This window comes from Carettochelys insculpta, chromosome 1 (genome assembly GCF_033958435.1).
Source record: "Carettochelys insculpta isolate YL-2023 chromosome 1, ASM3395843v1, whole genome shotgun sequence".
In the NCBI taxonomy this organism is placed as follows: Eukaryota; Metazoa; Chordata; order Testudines; family Carettochelyidae; genus Carettochelys; species Carettochelys insculpta.
This window is the reverse complement of record NC_134137.1, coordinates 280,877,254-280,894,792: the sequence shown is the minus strand read 5'-3', so window position 1 is coordinate 280,894,792 and position 17,539 is coordinate 280,877,254. Positions and strand designations below refer to the sequence as shown.

The 17,539-nt window shown below is 47.6% G+C and overlaps 1 protein-coding gene across 1 annotated transcript in view; it reads left to right on the top strand.

Moving 5' to 3' along the window:
• Window positions 1–17,539, top strand: part of DMC1 (DNA meiotic recombinase 1) — a 77,519-nt gene that overhangs the window by 13,880 nt on the left and 46,100 nt on the right. The window contains exons 4-6 of the mRNA XM_075009089.1: window positions 1,622–1,768; window positions 2,741–2,823; window positions 8,603–8,655. Coding sequence (XP_074865190.1) covers window positions 1,622–1,768; window positions 2,741–2,823; window positions 8,603–8,655 — 283 coding nt within the window. The remainder of the gene's footprint in view (window positions 1–1,621; window positions 1,769–2,740; window positions 2,824–8,602; window positions 8,656–17,539) is intronic.

Below are 17,539 nucleotides of genomic sequence, written 5' to 3'. Positions count from 1 at the left end.
GGGCACACTGTTTACGCATATCCAGCCTTTCATCCACCATAACCCCAGGTCCCGTTCCGCTCTACTGCTGCTTAGCCCCTCAGTCCCCAGCCTATAACAATGCTTGGGATTCTTCTGTCCAAAGTGCAGGACTCTACACTTCTCCTTGTTGAACTGCATCAGATTTCTTTTGGCCCAATCCTCTAATTTATCCAGGTCACTCTGGATCCTATCTCTACCCTCCAACGTATCTACCTCTCCCCATAGCTGTGTGTCATCTGGAAACTTGCTGAGGGTGCAATCCAGTCCCTCATCCAGGTCATTAGAAAAGATTCTGAGCAACACTGGCCCTAGAACCAAGCTTTGCGGCACTCTGCTTGAAACTGACTGGCATCCAGATATTGAGCCATTTGTTGGGCCCAACTGTCAAGCTAGCTTTCTATCCATCTTATAGTCCATGGATCCACTCCGTACTTCCTTAACTTATGGACAAGAATGTTGTGGGAGACTGTATCAAAGCTTTGCTGAAGTCAAGGTATATCACATCCACTGACTTCCCCATGTCCACAGAGCCAGTTACCTTGTCCTAGAAGCTAATCAGATTGATGAGGCAGGAGTTGCCTTTGGTGAATCCATGTTGGCTACTTTTGATCATTTTCCCCTCTTCCAAGTGCTCCAAAATTAATTCCTTGAGGATCCCCTCCATTATTTTCCCAAAGATTGAGGTAAAGCTGACCAGTCTTGAGAAACTGGAACCAGTTTTCTTACGAGTTAAAAAATTTTTAAGTAAACTATGCCAGCAGACTCTCAAACCTGGGGAAAAAACTAAACAAAACTCTGATTTATATGTGAGTGTTTATACTCGTTAGTGTAAGACTTTTCTTACTCCTGACTGGCTTTTGTTCACTTGTCCATGTCATAATATGCGTAAGATAAACCCCAGGAGAAGACAGAAGCTTTTCAATAGAAGCAATTAAGTAATCAGTTATGCTCTGTAGTGTCATTTGTACACATATCTTGTGCAAAAATGGGGGGACACATCCAACTTCATAGCTTTTTATCCAAAGAAGGAACTTATCTGGAGGTGACTGTTTGGAGCACTACCCATTAAACCTTCAGCTACTGTTTTCATCTAAATAACCTGCTGCGTTGCCGCTGTTACATTACAGTTCCATTGAAGTCATGGCACACCCACTATATTTAGAAATTAAGCAAATGCTTTCCCATCCACAAGTGTCTGTAACATTTGAGAACATGCAAATATATTCTTTCCTGGACATACTCAGAAAGTTCAGAAATAACAAAGCAGTTAAATACATTTCCTTCTTAGTAAAAAGAAAGATACATATGAATATATGTAAATAAATGCCTTGGAATAAATTGCCAAGGGTGATTGTGGAATCTCCATCGCTGGAGATATTTAAGAACAGGTTAGATAGATGTCTATCAGGGATGGTTTAGACAGTACTTGGTCCTGCCATTGGGGCAGGGGGCTGGACTTGATGGCCTCTCGAGGTCCCTTCCAGTCCTAGTATTCTATGATTCTATGATGTACAATATAAAGGGCTACAAAAGCTTTTGTTACCTTCCAGTCATAGCATTTCTTGAGCTAGCAATCACAGAATGTGAACTTTCTTCTCAGAATGTGGCTGATATTAAAAAACTGAAATCTGTGGGAATTTGCACTGTCAAAGGGATCCAGATGACAACACGGCGGGCACTGTGCAATGTGAAAGGGCTTTCTGAAGCTAAAGTAGACAAGATCAAAGAAGCAGCCAACAAGCTAATTGTAAGCAAATCACATGCCTTGCATTTTCAATTTAGAAGCACCCCATGCCAATATACTTTGCAACTTTTTGCATAGCAGGCATTTGAACTATCATGGTTACAAGTAATTGTGTTATTAGTCTGAAGTCAGAGAGATATTACTTGTCAATAGCACCCAGACTGACAAGTAAAATGGCTCTTGACAAATTCAACCAGGTAAGAAACCAATGAGGAGAGGTGGATCTTGGCTGAGATCACATTCTTCCTACGTTTCAGACCAAACTGAATACAGTAAATGCTTTCATATCCGACAGCCCCAGGACTGAGAGGCTGCCAGATATGAAAATGTTACGGTTAATAGAGAGGGATCCCTTGCCACCGGTTCTGACTGTGGGGAATCTCTACAGCAGCACTCCCCTCCCAAAGGCCCTCAGCAGCCTAGTCCCCAGGGCGCCCGCTCAGCCTGCTCCGCATTCTGTGCTAGGGCTCAACAGGTCAGGCTCCTGTCGTGCATGCAGGTGTGGTGGTGGGGCGGTGCTGGCTCCAGCCACCAGTCCAGCCACGCTCCCAGACGGGGCTCCCAGTGGCTCAGGGCCTGGCAGCACTTCTGAACAGTGGGGTGGGGGGAGGAGGAACAGGAGGCGGGGATGGGTCCTGCCACAGCTCGGCAGCCCCCTGTGACTCAGGACCCCTCTGTGCTGCCGTGCGGGGAGGAATGTGTTTGTATGTGGTGGGTGAGGGGGTCCTGGGACCCAATGTTGCTCAGCAGCCCTAGCCGCGGCCAAGCTGCCACGCAGGGAGGAGTGGTGGGGGCTGACTCCAGCTCCCCATGCTCTGGCCATCCCTCCGCAGTCCCCGTGGGTGTTCAGCAGCCCCCTCCTAGGTCGCTTGGATAGCAGCAGCGCCTGGTGGCAGCACTGGTTATTGTAGAGTACGGTTGATTGAATACCTATTGAAGAAGAGTTTACCGTAACACCTTTTGGTGTTCCTTTAGGAACCAGGATTCTTGACTGCTTTTGAGTACAGTGAGAAACGGAAGATGGTGTTCCATATCACCACTGGGAGCCAGGAATTTGAGTAAAGTTTATTTCTTTTTAACCCTTACCTCACCTTCTCTAACTGGCCGCAAAGTAACTATTAGAAACAAATGTTCTCTTAGGACATAGTAGGTGTGTGACCCACATACCTATGTGTGGTTAACTGTCCCATGTAGTGGTACCTACACCACTTCACAGAGAAAGAAAAAGTGTCCTCTACAGCCTAAGCTGAGAAACATATGGCCTTTAGCTCAAAATGTAGAAACACCTGCACTAAGCTGCTAAGGTCCCAGCTTCGAGTCTGCCTGTGGGCAGTTTCAGGTGCCCTTGAAAAAAGTAAATGGGAGATGAGCCATTTAACCCTGCTCAGAATAGGGATGTATGACACTGGTGCAAAAGCCTGACTGCTACTTACTCTACAGTCTCCACCAATGATGGTGAAATGTAGAACTTGAATTTCATAGACTCATAGGGCTGGAAGGGACCTCAGGAGGTCATCTAGTCCAGCCCCCTGCTTCAAGCAGGATCAACCCCCACTAAGTCATCCCAGCCAAGACATTGTCAAGCCGGGTCTTAAAAACCTCAAGGGATGGAGAATCCACCACTTCTAGGTAACGCATTCCAATGCTTCACCATCATCCTGGTGAAGTAGTTTTTCCTAATATCTAACCTACACCTCTCTGTCTTCAACTTCAGACCATTACTCCTTGTTCTGCCATCTGACACCACTGGGAACAGTTTCTCACTCTCCTCTTCAGAGCTCCCCTTCAGGAAGTTGAAGGCTGCTATTAAATCACCCCTAAGTCTTTTCTTCTGTAAATTAAACAAGCCCAAATCCCTCAGCCTACCCTCATAGGTCTTGTGCTCCAGCCCATTAATCATTTTTGTTGCCATTCGCAGAACCTGCTCCAGCATATCCACATCCTTTTTATACTGGGAGGCCCAAAACTGGACACAGTATTCCAGATGTGGCCTCACCAGTGCCAATTGGAGGGGAACAACCTGAATTTGCCTGTATAGACTCAAACTTTTTGTGTGCTAATAAAACTTACACACAACAGTTTCATCAGAAATGTAGCATTTTAAAGACTAACAAAGTGATTTATTTATCCCACGAAAGCTCATCATCGAAGAAATCATTTTGTTAGTCTTTAAAGTGCTACATTTCTGCTGGTGTAGGTTTTTTTTTTTTTTGAAGTACTGACTAACATGGCTACCTCTTTGTTACAGTAGTTTCATGTGAGCTATATGCCTGTAAGATCTAATTTCAAATAATAAAAGTGCAACTTGATTCTCTTTATTTTGCTTGATGTTTATGCAGGAAAACCTGAAAAATATTCCCTAGGTTCTTCTGTTTTCCCAGAAGTGACACAATATATGTGCAATATGGTGAAATGATTCAGCAGCAAAACCCCAATCTGAATCAGAAGGATCTCTTCCTCAAAATGTAGAAGCAGTTTATTTGGTTCTCACATGTGTGTTTACAAGGATAGAGGCTTCCCTCCTTTGTGTATTCTGCACAGTTGTCAAGCACAGTTATGATGCCATGTAATAATAACTGTTTCTTCAAGCAACTCCAGTTGCGAATAATTGGTTAACCATCCTACAGGGAACAAAGAGGTGCCAGGTGTCTTTATACATTGTTACCATACTGTAGAATAGCTGACAGTGCAGGGCAACATTCCTGACACCCCTGTAGGGGGCTATTGCAAAAAGTGCATTCCCCTGCCTGCTGTTGTGTCTAAAATAGTGTTTCTCAAAAGTGGTCACCAGTGGATTTTTTTGCAGCCACAACAACCTCCAAAGCATGGGCAATGATTGGGATGGAGGGAAAAGCAGTAGCTTGTCCTTGAAGTTACCGGTTGTTGCTCTGAGTAGCTGTTACCAATGGCAGCAAGATGCACTGTCTTAGGGTGTGTGTGTATTACACAGCTTTTAGCATACTTGGTTGTGTTGACACAGACGTGTGATTAAAACACAGTTTAAGCCCCATTTGTGCGCACTTTTGCCAATAAAAACTATACCCCGCCCCCAAGATTTGCGCTGTTGGCAGGAGAGCACGCCTCCTGTAGACAAAGCACTGTTTACACTAGTACATGGTGTAACAAACAAAAAAGCACTCATGTAGAACTTTAAAGACTAACAAAATATTTTATTAGGTGATGAGCTTTCATGGGACAGACCCACTTCTTCAGATCATAGTCATACCAGAACAGATTCAATATATAAAGCACAGAGATCCAGAATTGTTATCGAGGTTGACAAATCAGAAAAATAGTTAGCAGGGTTGGCAAATCAGAAGAGCAGAGGGACGGTGGGGATGGGGTGGGGAAGTTAAGAGTTAGGTAAAACATCAAAGTATGTAAAAGAGAATGTTCCTATATACAACTTCCCAACCTTATGAGGATTCTCACTAGCAACCACAGGCTATACCACAATGATACTAGTCCTGGAACTTTTCCTTGCAATAAGCCATGTTGCCAACTTTGTCCACATATCTATTCTTGTGACACCATCACTGGACCTAACCATGTTAATTACAGAATCATGGGCACATTCTCCTGTTCCTCAGCTAACGTCCCATATGTCATCCTGTGCCAGCAATACCCACACACCAGGTGTATAGGACAGACTGCATACACTCCTCAGCAAAGAATGAATAGACACAGAACAGATATCAAAAACCTCCAACTACACAAACCTGTCAGCCAGAATTTTAACAGAGTGGGCCATTCTGTTGAAGACCTGAAAGTTTGTGTTCTACTGAAAAGGGACTTTAACAACCATCTACAGAGGGAATGCTCAAAACTAATATTCATATTCAAATTCAACACATTAGCACGTGGTTTGAACAGGGACAGCAATTACCTGATTTATTATAAGGACTTTTTTACTTTTTTTGATGGTTTATCTAATTCTTAACTCCCCCACCCCCACCATCCCTCTGCTCTTCTGATTTGTCAACCTTGATAACAATTTTTGGACCTCTGTACTTTATATATTGAGTCTGTTCTGGTAAGGCTATGATCTGAAGAAGTGGGTCTGTCCCACAAAAGCTAATCACCTAATAAATTATTTTGTTAGTCTTTAAAATGCTACATGACTGCTTTTTTCTTTAGATAGAATACAGACAGCTACCTCTCTGTCACTATGCTGCAACAAAGATTTTGTTATTGGGGTGGGGGGCAGGGGAGGGGGATTAAGCACCCGTGAACAGCAAAGTCTTTGATCAGCAAAGCTTTTGTGTTTTCCCTGGTGCATCTCTGGAAGATACATGGAGCCCCATGTCTTTGTTATCAGAGGTGGCTCTTATCAGTGGAGGAGGATGTGGCATTTGATGGCTAGGATAAGCCCCTGAGAAGCTCTCTCACTTCTGGCCAGCCAGGGTGTGAGCAACTTAGTAATTGGCAGCAACGAAGGGTCCTGTGGCACCTTATAGACTAACAGAGAAGTTTTGAGCATGAGCTTTCGTGAGCACAGACTCACTTCATCAGATGCTGGTCTTGGAAATCTGCAGGGCCAGGTATAAATAAGCCAGAGCAAGGGTGGGGATAACAAGGTTAGCTCAGTCAGCAAGGGCGAGGCTTACTACCAGCAGTTGATCTGGAGGTGTGAACACCTAGGGAGGGGCAGCTGCTTCTGTATTTAGCCAGCCATTCGCAGTCTTTGTTTAAGCCAGAGCTCAGGGCGTCGAATTTGCAGATGAATTGTAGCTCAGAAATTTCTCTTTGGAGTCTGGTCCTGAAATTTCTTTGCTGTAGGATAGCTACTTTTAAGTCTGCTACTGTGTGGCCTGGGAGATTGAAGTGCTCTCCTACGGGTTTTTGTATATTGCCATTTCTGTTGTCTGATTTGTGTGCGTTTATTCTTTTACGTAGAGACTGTGCAGTTTGTCTGATGTATATAGCAGAGGGGCATTGCTGGCACACAATGGCATAAATTATATTGGTAGCTGTGCACCTGAATGAACCCACGATAGTGTGGCTGATCTGGTTAGGTCCTGTAATGGCGTTGCTGGTGTAGATATGTGGGCAGAGCTGGCAACGAGGTTTGTTGCACGGATGGGTCCCTGAGTTAGAGTGTCTGTGGTTCGGTGTATAGTTGCTGGTTAGGATTTGCTTCAGGTTGGCAGGTTGTCTGTGGGCAAGGACTGGTCTGCCTCCCAAGGCCTGTGAAAGTGGGGGATCATTGTCCAGGATGGGTTGTAAATCCCTGATGATGCGCTGTAGCGGTTTTAGCTGAGGACTGTAGGTGATGGCTAGTGGTGTTCTGTTGGTTTCTCTCTTGGGCTTATTCTGTAGTAAGAGGCTTCGTGGCACATGTCTGGCTCTGTTGATCTGTTTTTTTCACTTCCTCAGGTGGGTATTGCAGTTTCAAGAATGCTTGGTAGAGATCCTGTAGGTGTTTGTCTCTGTCAGAGGGGTTGGAGCAAATGCGGTTATATCTTAGTGCTTGGCTGTAGACAACAGATCGTGTGGTGTGTCTGGGATGGAAACTGGAGGCATGAAGGTAGGTGTAGCGATCAGTAGGTTTATGGTACAGGGTGGTATTGATGTGGTATTGTTGGTCATTCAGCTGCACATCTACCAATATAATTTATGCCATCATGTGCCAGCAATGCCCCTCTGCTATATACATCGGACAAACTGGACAGTCTCTACGTAAAAGAATAAAAGCACACAAATCAGACATCAGAAATGGCAATATACAAAAACCCGTAGGAGAGCACTTCAATCTCCCAGGCCACACAGTAGCAGACTTAAAAGTAGCGATCCTACAGCAAAGAAATTTCAGGACCAGACTCCAAAGAGAAATTTCTGAGCTACAATTCATCTGCAAATTTGATGCCCTCAGCTCTGGCTTAAACAAAGACTGCGAATGGCTGGCTAAATACAGAAGCAGCTTCCCCCCGCTAGGTGTTCACACCTCCAGATCAACTGCTGGTAGTAAGCCTCACCCTTGCTGACTGAGCTAACCTTGTTATCCCCACCGTTGCTCTGGCTTATTTATACCTGGCCCTGCAGATTTCCAAGACCAGCATCTAATGAAGTGAGTCTGTGCTCACGAAAGTTCACGCTCAAAACTTCTCTGTTAGTCTATAAGGTGCCACAGGACCCTTCGTTGCTGTTACAGATCCAGACTAACACAGCTACCCCTCCGATACTTAGTAATTGGCAGGCAGCTGATGAATTTCTGACCCACCTTCCCTGGGGTGGACTTTTTCTGAAGGGCTTCAGGAGGCAGGGACAGAGAGATGGGTTCGTCAAAGTGGCTACCAGCAAAAGTAGGGGGCTGCACTCTAACTTCACCACAATTATTTTTGTCAGAACCTCTAATAGACTGCTTTCTGAACTGGTGCACTGGCATACTATTCTTAACAGAGACTTGTGCCTTTTAGCTACATCCTCAGGTTTTTTTCCTTGGTGAGTAGTGGGTGGTGTGTATAAAAGCAAGTTAAAATGTTACAAATAAAGACAAAATAAAATATTTGGGTAAGTCAATAAATTAATAGATTTTCATGTCACTCCCATGACCACTAGTTCGTGGATCCTTATTTTCTCAGAAAGATTTTTTCTGTTCTGTCTCTGAACCAGCCACTGTTGTAGCTTTTCTTCGAAGCACCGGTGAAAGGGGAAGCTGAGACAGTTAGCTCCTCATACACAAGGGATCATCTGGCACCCATGCACCATATCATATCAAGAGTTAAGTGCAGGACTTTTGGATGAGAAGAGTTTTTCTTATAGTAGCACAGATTCCCATTTTGACGTTACTCTTGTGATTTGGTATTTCAATATGCTTAACTCTTTCTCTCCCTTCAGTAAACTATTGGGTGGTGGGATTGAAAGCATGGCAATCACAGAGGCCTTTGGAGGTGAGTAAACTGTATTTAATAGATTTTATTGAATGGATTTCCAGTAGAGAGCTGCAGCAGTTGTTTAGGTTTTAAAGCAAGCTACATTATTTCTATCAAATCCTGATCACACTGGATCTGAAAAAGATGGAAGTTCAGACTAAACTACTATGGATGGTCCCTGTTCAAGTTCAGTGTAAACAGAAATAATCCCATCTTTGTTAGTTTAAGAGGAGCAACCATATGAGCCTGTTTCAGCAAAAACAACGAGGAGTACTTTGGCACCTTAAAGACTAACAAATTTATTTGAGCATAAACTTTAATGGACTGGAAGGTTCTAGCCTACAAAAGCTTACGCCTAAATAAATTTGTTAGTCTTTAAGGTACCACAGGATGCCTTGTTATCTTTGGGCTTGATGCTGCCAGGGTTGATCTTCCAGCGTTTGATTTAGCATGCTCAGTAGAAACCTGCTTAATCAAACCCTGAGGGCACCTCTGTTGACTGTGGTACTCCTGGCTGTCATGAGGAATAAGGGAAGTCAATGGGAGAATTTCTCCTGTCGACCTCCCACAGGGGGGCTGTGATGGAAATTCAGTCTAAGGTATGTCAACTCCAGCTATGTAATTCTCATAGCTGAAGTTGTGTATCTAAGGTCAAATTACTTTTCTAACACAGACCTACCCTCAGTTAGTGTTTTTCCGTTGTTTTTCTTCAGTTGCTGTAGAGGAAAATTGAGTTGGGTTAACACTCACATTTGGGGGAATGCTGGTTCAGTATTTTATACCATTATGAACAATATTGCTCAGAAAACATTTTTTCATTTTGCTTCCACATTTCTTCCCAATAATGGAATATTGATGTGAGAGTTCTTGCTGATACATATTCTGTGTATGTTCTCAACAAAGAATCAAAAGTTAAACTTTAACTCACAATAGGAGAGCACTATTATAATGCAGAGGTATGTGTAAATATTTGCATTCAGCTTTTGCATTTATTTGTTCTACTGCAGGCAAAGCTCACAGTGTAATACAATATAAAGCATGCAGATGCACAGATCTAAGTCATTTTGTCATCAGCTTAAAGAATACAAACAAGAAGATATGAACAAATAATGGAACATCCTTCATATCATATTTAGAAAGCAAACTGTTATAGCAGATATCAATTAGCAAGATCAAAACTCATCATCATTATCAACATCCATGGGCTTATAGCCCATTGGTGTCCAATGCCTCCCTCACTATTTCCTTCCATCTTTCCCTATCCAGTGCAGAATAGCTTAGGTTCTATAAACTAGCTCCGCACCTATTTACTGTATCATCTACCCATTCTCTGTGGGGTCTGCCTCTCCTATTTGAGCCATCCATTATGCTGAATATCAGGGTCTTGACTTTTCGCTCGTCATTCATCCTGGGCATATGCCCAAATAGCTATAGTTTCCATTATATAACCTTCTACAGTAGGTTCTCTTTTGGTTGTATCTTCCTGTATAATTCCTTATTGGTGACCTGCATCCATCCTCATCTCAGCAACTTTCTATAACAACTCCTCTCAAACACTAATATCCTTCTCTTCGAATTATCACCCATGTCTCACATCCATACAACATGCTGCTGAATACACACATTTTCAAAACACTCAGCTTCATTCCTAAGCTAATTGCTTTACTTTTCCAGATCTTATCCATTGCCTTCAAAGTGGCTCTTGCTTTTGCTATTCTAGTTACTATTTCCTTCTTACAGTCTAGATCATATGTCATGTTACTCCCCAGATACAAGAACTTTGTGTTCTCTAGTTTGAGCCCATCTACACTAATCTTGCTATTTCCTTATATCCAAATACCATTGTTTTTGTTTTATCAAATACAACACACATCCACTTTTAAAAAGTGTCCTTGAGGTGTGAACAGTTTGATGAAAGATTTTTCTTTATCTGTTGGTCTTCAAAGAAATACTGCCAACTTGAAGTTTAGAAAAATAAGGTATAATTTATGTCAGGACCTGCATCCAACCTTGGGTCTCTTGACCAGTTTTTATGGATTTAAAATAAAATTTTTAATATTTGATTTCCTATTCTCAGCACTTATGTGAAAGACCCACATAACTGATAGTGGGAAATAAATATTTGAATGTATAAGGGAAGTAGAGAAATGGCTATAGGCAAAGTGCTGTCAAATGTGCAAAGTAAGCAAACTGAAAAAAGATATTTTAAATCCTTTTCACTCTTGCATGCTTCGGTATTGTAAAAATAGTAAGTTAAATATCTGAGATAAAAGTATGATTGTAAAATTGATTGTATCCATTTAAAACTTATGCTGGTATTTCCATGTGAGTGTAATACACTGCTACAGCAAATGGAATTCTTTGAAGGTTGATTGTAATGATTATTGTACTGTTTATCTATGTTTCTTGAAGAAACAGTTTTAGATTCATCATTCTTGTTGCCAGTAAGTTGTATTGGTGTGTGCTAAGTTTGCTGGCACCCTTGTGCTTGTGGCAATCGTACCACCAGTTGAGTTATTAGTATTACAGTAAACTCTGTTTTATCTGGTATTTGATCAGCTGGAACTCTCAGATAACTGGACTAACTCTGGCAAACGCCAAGCCAGGATGCAGCTTCCTATTCTTATTCTGCTGGAGAGCAGAACTGAGCACGTAAGCAACACCCTGCTTCTCGTGGGCCAGCCTGCTCAGTGACCGCCCTGCGTCCTTCTGTGCTACCCGTGTGTGCAGCCAGCAGGCTCCTGCACTCTCCCATGCAGTGTCCACCACTCAGAGCAGCTCTCCAGATGGTGCAGCCTTGTGTGAGCCCCACAAGTGGCTCCCTGTGTGGCACAGCCATGTGTGAGCCCTGCAAGCAGCTCCCCCATGTGCAAGCCCCAGAAGTGGCTCCATGCTATCCCCATCAACAAGGTAATGGGGTAGCAGCTGAGTGGGAGCTGGCGCTGGAGTGTGTGGGAAAAGCTGAACTTTCTTACTGGAGGGGGGCACTGACCCCCGCCTGTGCCTTCCCGCAGGTGCTCTCTATTAACCGGAATTTTAACCCTTCCTGATCCTGGGGTTGCTGGATATGAAACAGTTACTGTATTATACTAACTCTGAGTGAGCCTATTTAATCACCCACTTTATCAATAATTATTGGCGCAGTGCCAGTGGAACAGCAAGCACTGTTGTAGCTCTCTCGGTACAGTTGAATAATGCTCCAGTACACTGTTTAGTAATAAGTTTAGCAGCTCATGACAGTGGCTTTGGCACATGTCAGGATGGCTCCATAAGGTCCAGATTGTAGTTGTAGTTCTGCATGAAAACGCAGTGCCTCTCCCCCATGTCTCCAATTAAGGACTGGCCAAAAGCAAATGAGGTGGTATTTGGGTGGTTTCAGCTGTTCCCAGTCACCTCTCCAGAGACCTCTGCCTTCAGAATAACAGTGAACAGCACAACAAGATAATACAAAATAGAAATTTTCAAAATATGTAACTTTTTTTGTTTTAAGTCTATGGCTATTACTCACTTTTTCCAGTGAGCTGTGCCATGGACCATGGGATAAATGCAACAGTCCTTATGTGCTGCAATATTTGCAGTGAGTGTTCTTTGTGGACAAGGTGTATCATGTATAACAGAACATGATGTTTAATAAAGAGACTGCACCATGGTGATCACCTGTTGTAAATTACAATGGTGCAATTATCTTGTGTACAAATAGCTTTGGAGAACAAAGCAGGGACTAGAATGGGTTCTGGGATTGCTCACCTGCCTTATGATATTGCATCCTCTTTGACTGAAAATAAAGTTAAAATTCTGATCAGTGGAATTAACCCTATACCCTCAACAATAGCGAACACTTTTCCAGCAATATCTTAGAATTGATATTACTATGGCCCGGGCTGGGCTATTACTGGGCTTATATTACTATGAACTGTTGCCCTTCATTTAAGATAGTTGTAGGAAGATATTAAGCTTCTTTATGGAAGCAGGTAGCTGAAACAATAGGGGCTGCTTCTGATGAAATACAAGGGGATATGTGAGGCCACTCAAGAATTTAACTTGTGTGAGTGGAAGGGCTTCATTAGCTTGGTTTAGTTGAGGTGTGTGTATAAGAGGGTTTTGTCCCAAGGCTGAGTGAAGTGGAGGAGACTTGTAGATGACATATGCACCACATGGAGTACAAGGGTTAAGTAGCAGTAGTAGTAGTGTGAGGGAGAGAGAAAACAGGGTGCATCTACACTACAGCTCTGTTTCGAAAGAACGTCTTTCGAAACGGAGCCTCCACTCACACCAGCAGGGACTGAAGTTTCGATCTGTTATTTTGAAAGGCCCCCCAGCATGATTTTGAAAGAGAGCTTTCACACACACCAGGGCGCTCTTTCGGAAGAGCAGGGGCAGGAAGCACCATGGGCAGGGTCACATGGCAGACGAGCCCTTCTGGGGCTGCCCCCACCGTCCCCTTAACGGGCCTCCCCACAAGCCAGTCTCCAGGCAGAGAGGAGAGACAGACTGAGAGAGAGAGAGTGCACGGAGCAGGCATCCCGGGCCCTCATGGACCCTGAGCAGCAGCACCCCAGCATTGAGGCTATGGCCAGCGCACTGGCCACGGGCCTGCGCACTGTGCTCCAGCAGCTCTGGGTGGCCACTCTGCTAGCCACCCTCCCGGAGGTCATCCTCAGGGCGCGATGTCCCCAGCCAGTCCCCCAGGTCACCCGCTGCCTGTGGAGCTTCCCCACAAGCAGCGACTGGTGGGACGGGCTGGTGCTGGAGGACTGGGGCGACGACTGGTGGCTACAGAACTTCGGGATGACCAAGGGGACATTCCTGGGGCTGTGCCCCGGCTCGCCTCAGTCCTCCAGCACTGGAACATCTGCATGAGGCCACCGCTCCGCCTACAGAAGAGGGTGGCCATCGCTCTATGGAAGCTGGCCACCCCAGACAGTTACCAATCTGTCAGCCACCAGGTCGGGATGGGCAAGGCCACTGTCAGGGCCGTCTTTATCAAGGTAAGCTATGGCCAGGTCACACCCACACTGCATGTGGGGAGCAGGGGATGGGGGCACCCCAGCAAGGGGCCCTATCGGGGAGTGGTGGGCATCCCCCACCAGGGACAGGAGTGTGGAGTGGTGAGGCATCCCCCTCCAGGGCCAGGGCCAGGGAGTGGTGGGGCATCCCTGGCCGGGGACAGGGGCAGGGAGTGGTGGGCGGTAGGTGTGTAGGATGCAGCCCAGGCCACACTCATGAGCGCACCCCCTCACCTCCCTACAGGTCGTCCGTGCCATCAACAAGGTGCTGCTGCGGTAGTTGATCCACTTCAGGGACCTGGATGACGCCATGCGGGGCTTCCAGGAGCTGGGCTTCCCCAACTGCTTCAGGGCCCTGGACGGCACCCACATCGCCATCAGGGCCCCGGAGCACAGTCACGGGGCCTGTGTGCATTGGAAGGGCTGCCACTCTGTGGTCCTGCAGGCGCTCGTCGATGCCAACGGCCGATTCTAGGACATCTGCATGGGCTGGTCCAGCTGTGCCCATGATGCCAGGGTTTTCAGGAACTTGGGACTGGAATGCAGCATGGCTGAGGGGACCTTGCTCCCCCAGTGGGAGCTGCCTGTCGGGGACACAACAATGCCGCCGTGTATCATGGCAGATGCAGCCTACCCCCTGAAGTCCTAGCTCATGAGGCCATACACGGGGCACACCCAGCCAAGCCAGGACTGTTTTAATGAGCAGCTGAACCAGGCCCGCAATACCATGGAGCGGGCGTTTGGCTGCCTCATGGGGCACTTCAGGTGCTTCCACACGAGCCTGGAGATGAGCCTGGCCAATGTCCCGGCAGTGGTCCGGACCTGCTGCACCCAGCATAACCTCATGGAGGCCAAGAACAAACCGTACATGCAGGGGGGAGCTGCCCAGCTGGGGCACGGGTACGAGCAGCCCCCTGCTGCCCTGTGCGGCCTGGTCAAGCAGGACGGGGTGCGGATCCAGGAAGCCATGTGCCAGGTCTTTGAGCGGGGCGCATGGTGAGCCCCCACACCCTGCACACACACACCACCATCCTGCACGCACGCGCACACACTACCACACTGCACGCTCCCCTCACCACACATGCACAGGAGACACAGGGTAGAACACAAAAATAAACGTTTTATGTAAATAACAAAGCGAGTCTTCTTGACAACTATTTACAGGGGGGCGGAAGGGATGATGGGGGCAGGGGTAGCTATTTTCTGAGGTGGAGAGGCCCCAGGTGGGCTCCCAGAGTGGGGCAGCTTAGTGCTCCTGGGAGCTCGACAGACATTTCCCATGCCCTGCCTGTCCCCCCTGTGTCTGGGGCCCTGTCAGGGCTGGGCTGTGGCCGGTGCCACGGGCAGGTAGGTGTGCACCTGGGGTGAGGCCTCTGCAGGCTGTGCAGGGTTGGCACGAGGAGTGGGAGCTGCTGCCTCCCCCTTGCTGACCCTCGCCAGCAGCATGTGGGCCAGCTGGACGAGGTTGGCTGGGGGCAGGTGGGTTGGGATCAGGGCAGTGAGGTTGGGCATTTGTGGGGGGGATTCACTGTGGGTGGTGGGGTTGGAGGGAGGACCGGGGAGTGGGGGGAGGTTGGAAGGCGGGAGGCCGAGCGGGGGACAGGGGAGGTAGGAGGTGGGGGGTGTGGGTGGGTGATGGGCAGATGGAGGACGGTGGGGTGGGGGCAGGAGAGTTGGCTGGAGGAGTAGGTGGCGATGGGGCAGCGGTTGGGGCCAGGCGGCCATCCACGGCCTGGGTCAGGGTGGCGAGGTTGGCCGCCACCCGGTCCCAGGCCCGTGGTTGCATCTCCAGCCACTCCTGCAGCATGCTGGAAAGGTCCCGCAGTGCTGCGTTGTGGGCAGCTTCCCCTGTATTTTCCTCCCCACTCAGGTGGCGCCAGCAGATGGCCCAGTGGCAGACCTGCTCAAGGTCTGGGTAGCCCCCCTCACCCTCAGTGGTGGGCTGGTCTGGCCACTGGCTATGGGAGCTGTGGAGACAAAAGGGGAGAGCAGGGGGGCCATGAGTCCCAAGTACAGAATCTTGTGCCCCCCCAACCGGGTACTCTGTGATGCCCATTTCCCAGAGTTCCCTGCATGGGTGCCAAAGGAACAGGCTGCCCTATGCTCCCCCCTCAGTCCCTCCACAGCCACCGGTCTGTGGTGCTGTCCCACCCATGTGGTGCTGAGTGCCATGTGTTGGCCCCCCGTCTGGGCCCAGAGAATGCGGCTGTCTGGAGTCCACAGGCCCCGGGGTGGCGGGCACATGGGGAGGCTCTGGCAACCCTGGACGATACCAGAGGCCCCCTCCTAAGTCCCAGGGTGGCTGGTGTGTGGGCCACCTACCTGTGGGTCCCTGCAGGAAGCTGGGCAAGGTATGGACAGATGGGGCCCAGCTGGACGGCCTGGATGGTATGTCGATGATGAAGGCCCCCTCACTTGAGCCCTCGTCATCGCTGGTGGTCTCCAGCCTCTGTGGGCACCTGGTGCTGGGCGCGGGTCTGGGACGGTCCTCCTCTGTCCCTATCTCGGGCTCCTGCTCTGACACCAGGAACATTGTGTCCAGCAGCACAGCCGGGGGTCCTGCCTCCTTGGGCCGAAGGAGGTGGTCTAGGTCTTTATAATAGGGGCAGCTGGTGGTGCTGCCCCTGACTGCCCAGCTGTGTCCTGGGCCCTACAATATCCCTAGCGCAGCTCCTTCACCTTAGACCTCACCTGGTCCGGGGTCCAGGCGGGGTGACTCTGGCCGGTGAGGCCCATGGTGAGGTGCTGGAACACCACCGTGTTCCTGTGCTGGATCCCGTCTAGTGCAGGATGTTTTCATCTGCCCGGAGGGCAAGGAGGTCCCGCAACTCAGCGTTGGTCCAGGAGGGGGCCCGTTGCTTGGGGGGCTGGCTCCCCTCCTGGGAAGGGTCCCCAGTTTCCTTGGGGGGCCCAGGGGTGGGCAGGGGTTGGGGGCGCTAGCCATGGTGCCGAAAAGGGCTTAGGGCTGGCTGGTGTGTTGTGCCAGGGAGCAGGCTGTGCAGCAGTGTGAGCTTCCTGCTGCCTGCATGCTCTCAGCTTCCTGCCTGAGGGCTTCTGGGATCCTGCGTCCTGAAACACGGCTGGAGATTGGAGCAATAGAGCTCCGCTTGTGCTGGGAGTGGCACTGCCGCCTGCCAGCTGATTGCAGCCATGGAGGACCCGCTCTTTCAAAAGAGTGGGCCGCGGAGAGTCTACACATGTGCTTTTTCAAAATAATCTTTCGAAGGAGGGCGCTCTTCCCATCCTGGGATGGGAGGACCAACTTCGAAAGAACGTGGGAGTTCTTTCGAAGTTAATTTCGAAAGAGCGCCATGTGTGTAGACGCTCCACGGGTTCCTTCAAAAGAACTCGCTCTTTCGATCCGGATTTCAAATGTACTTGCTAGTTTAGACGCACCCACGCAGAAATAGATGCAGAGTAGGAGACAAAAAATCCAAGGGGACAGTGTATGTCAGCCCTGCAATCAGAAATGCAAGTACAGCAAATGTAGACATATATGTGCTAATTCGATTTAGCTAGCTAGCTTGAATAAAAATAACAAGCTGGTGTAGGGCCTTGAGTACGTATGTGCTTAGAGAGCTAGCCTCTGAATGCATTGTAAAAATATTCATAGTTGGATAGTCAGAACAAATAGAGGGAACTTGTCCCTGAGAAAAACTGAAAAAGTTATTTATATATATATATATATATATAACATACTGACTGGAAGAGGGAAGTGTGAGCGAAGACACTGTCTCTTCTTGTTTGATTCCTGTGGCGTTCAAGGAAACAGGACTTTATACAACCTTTGAAAATAAACAGTATTTTATTGAGGAAACATGATTCCCGGCATCTAGCTTGCCTTCCTATAGAAACTACCCAAACAATCCTGGACTTTGACTACTTCCTTATGTCAA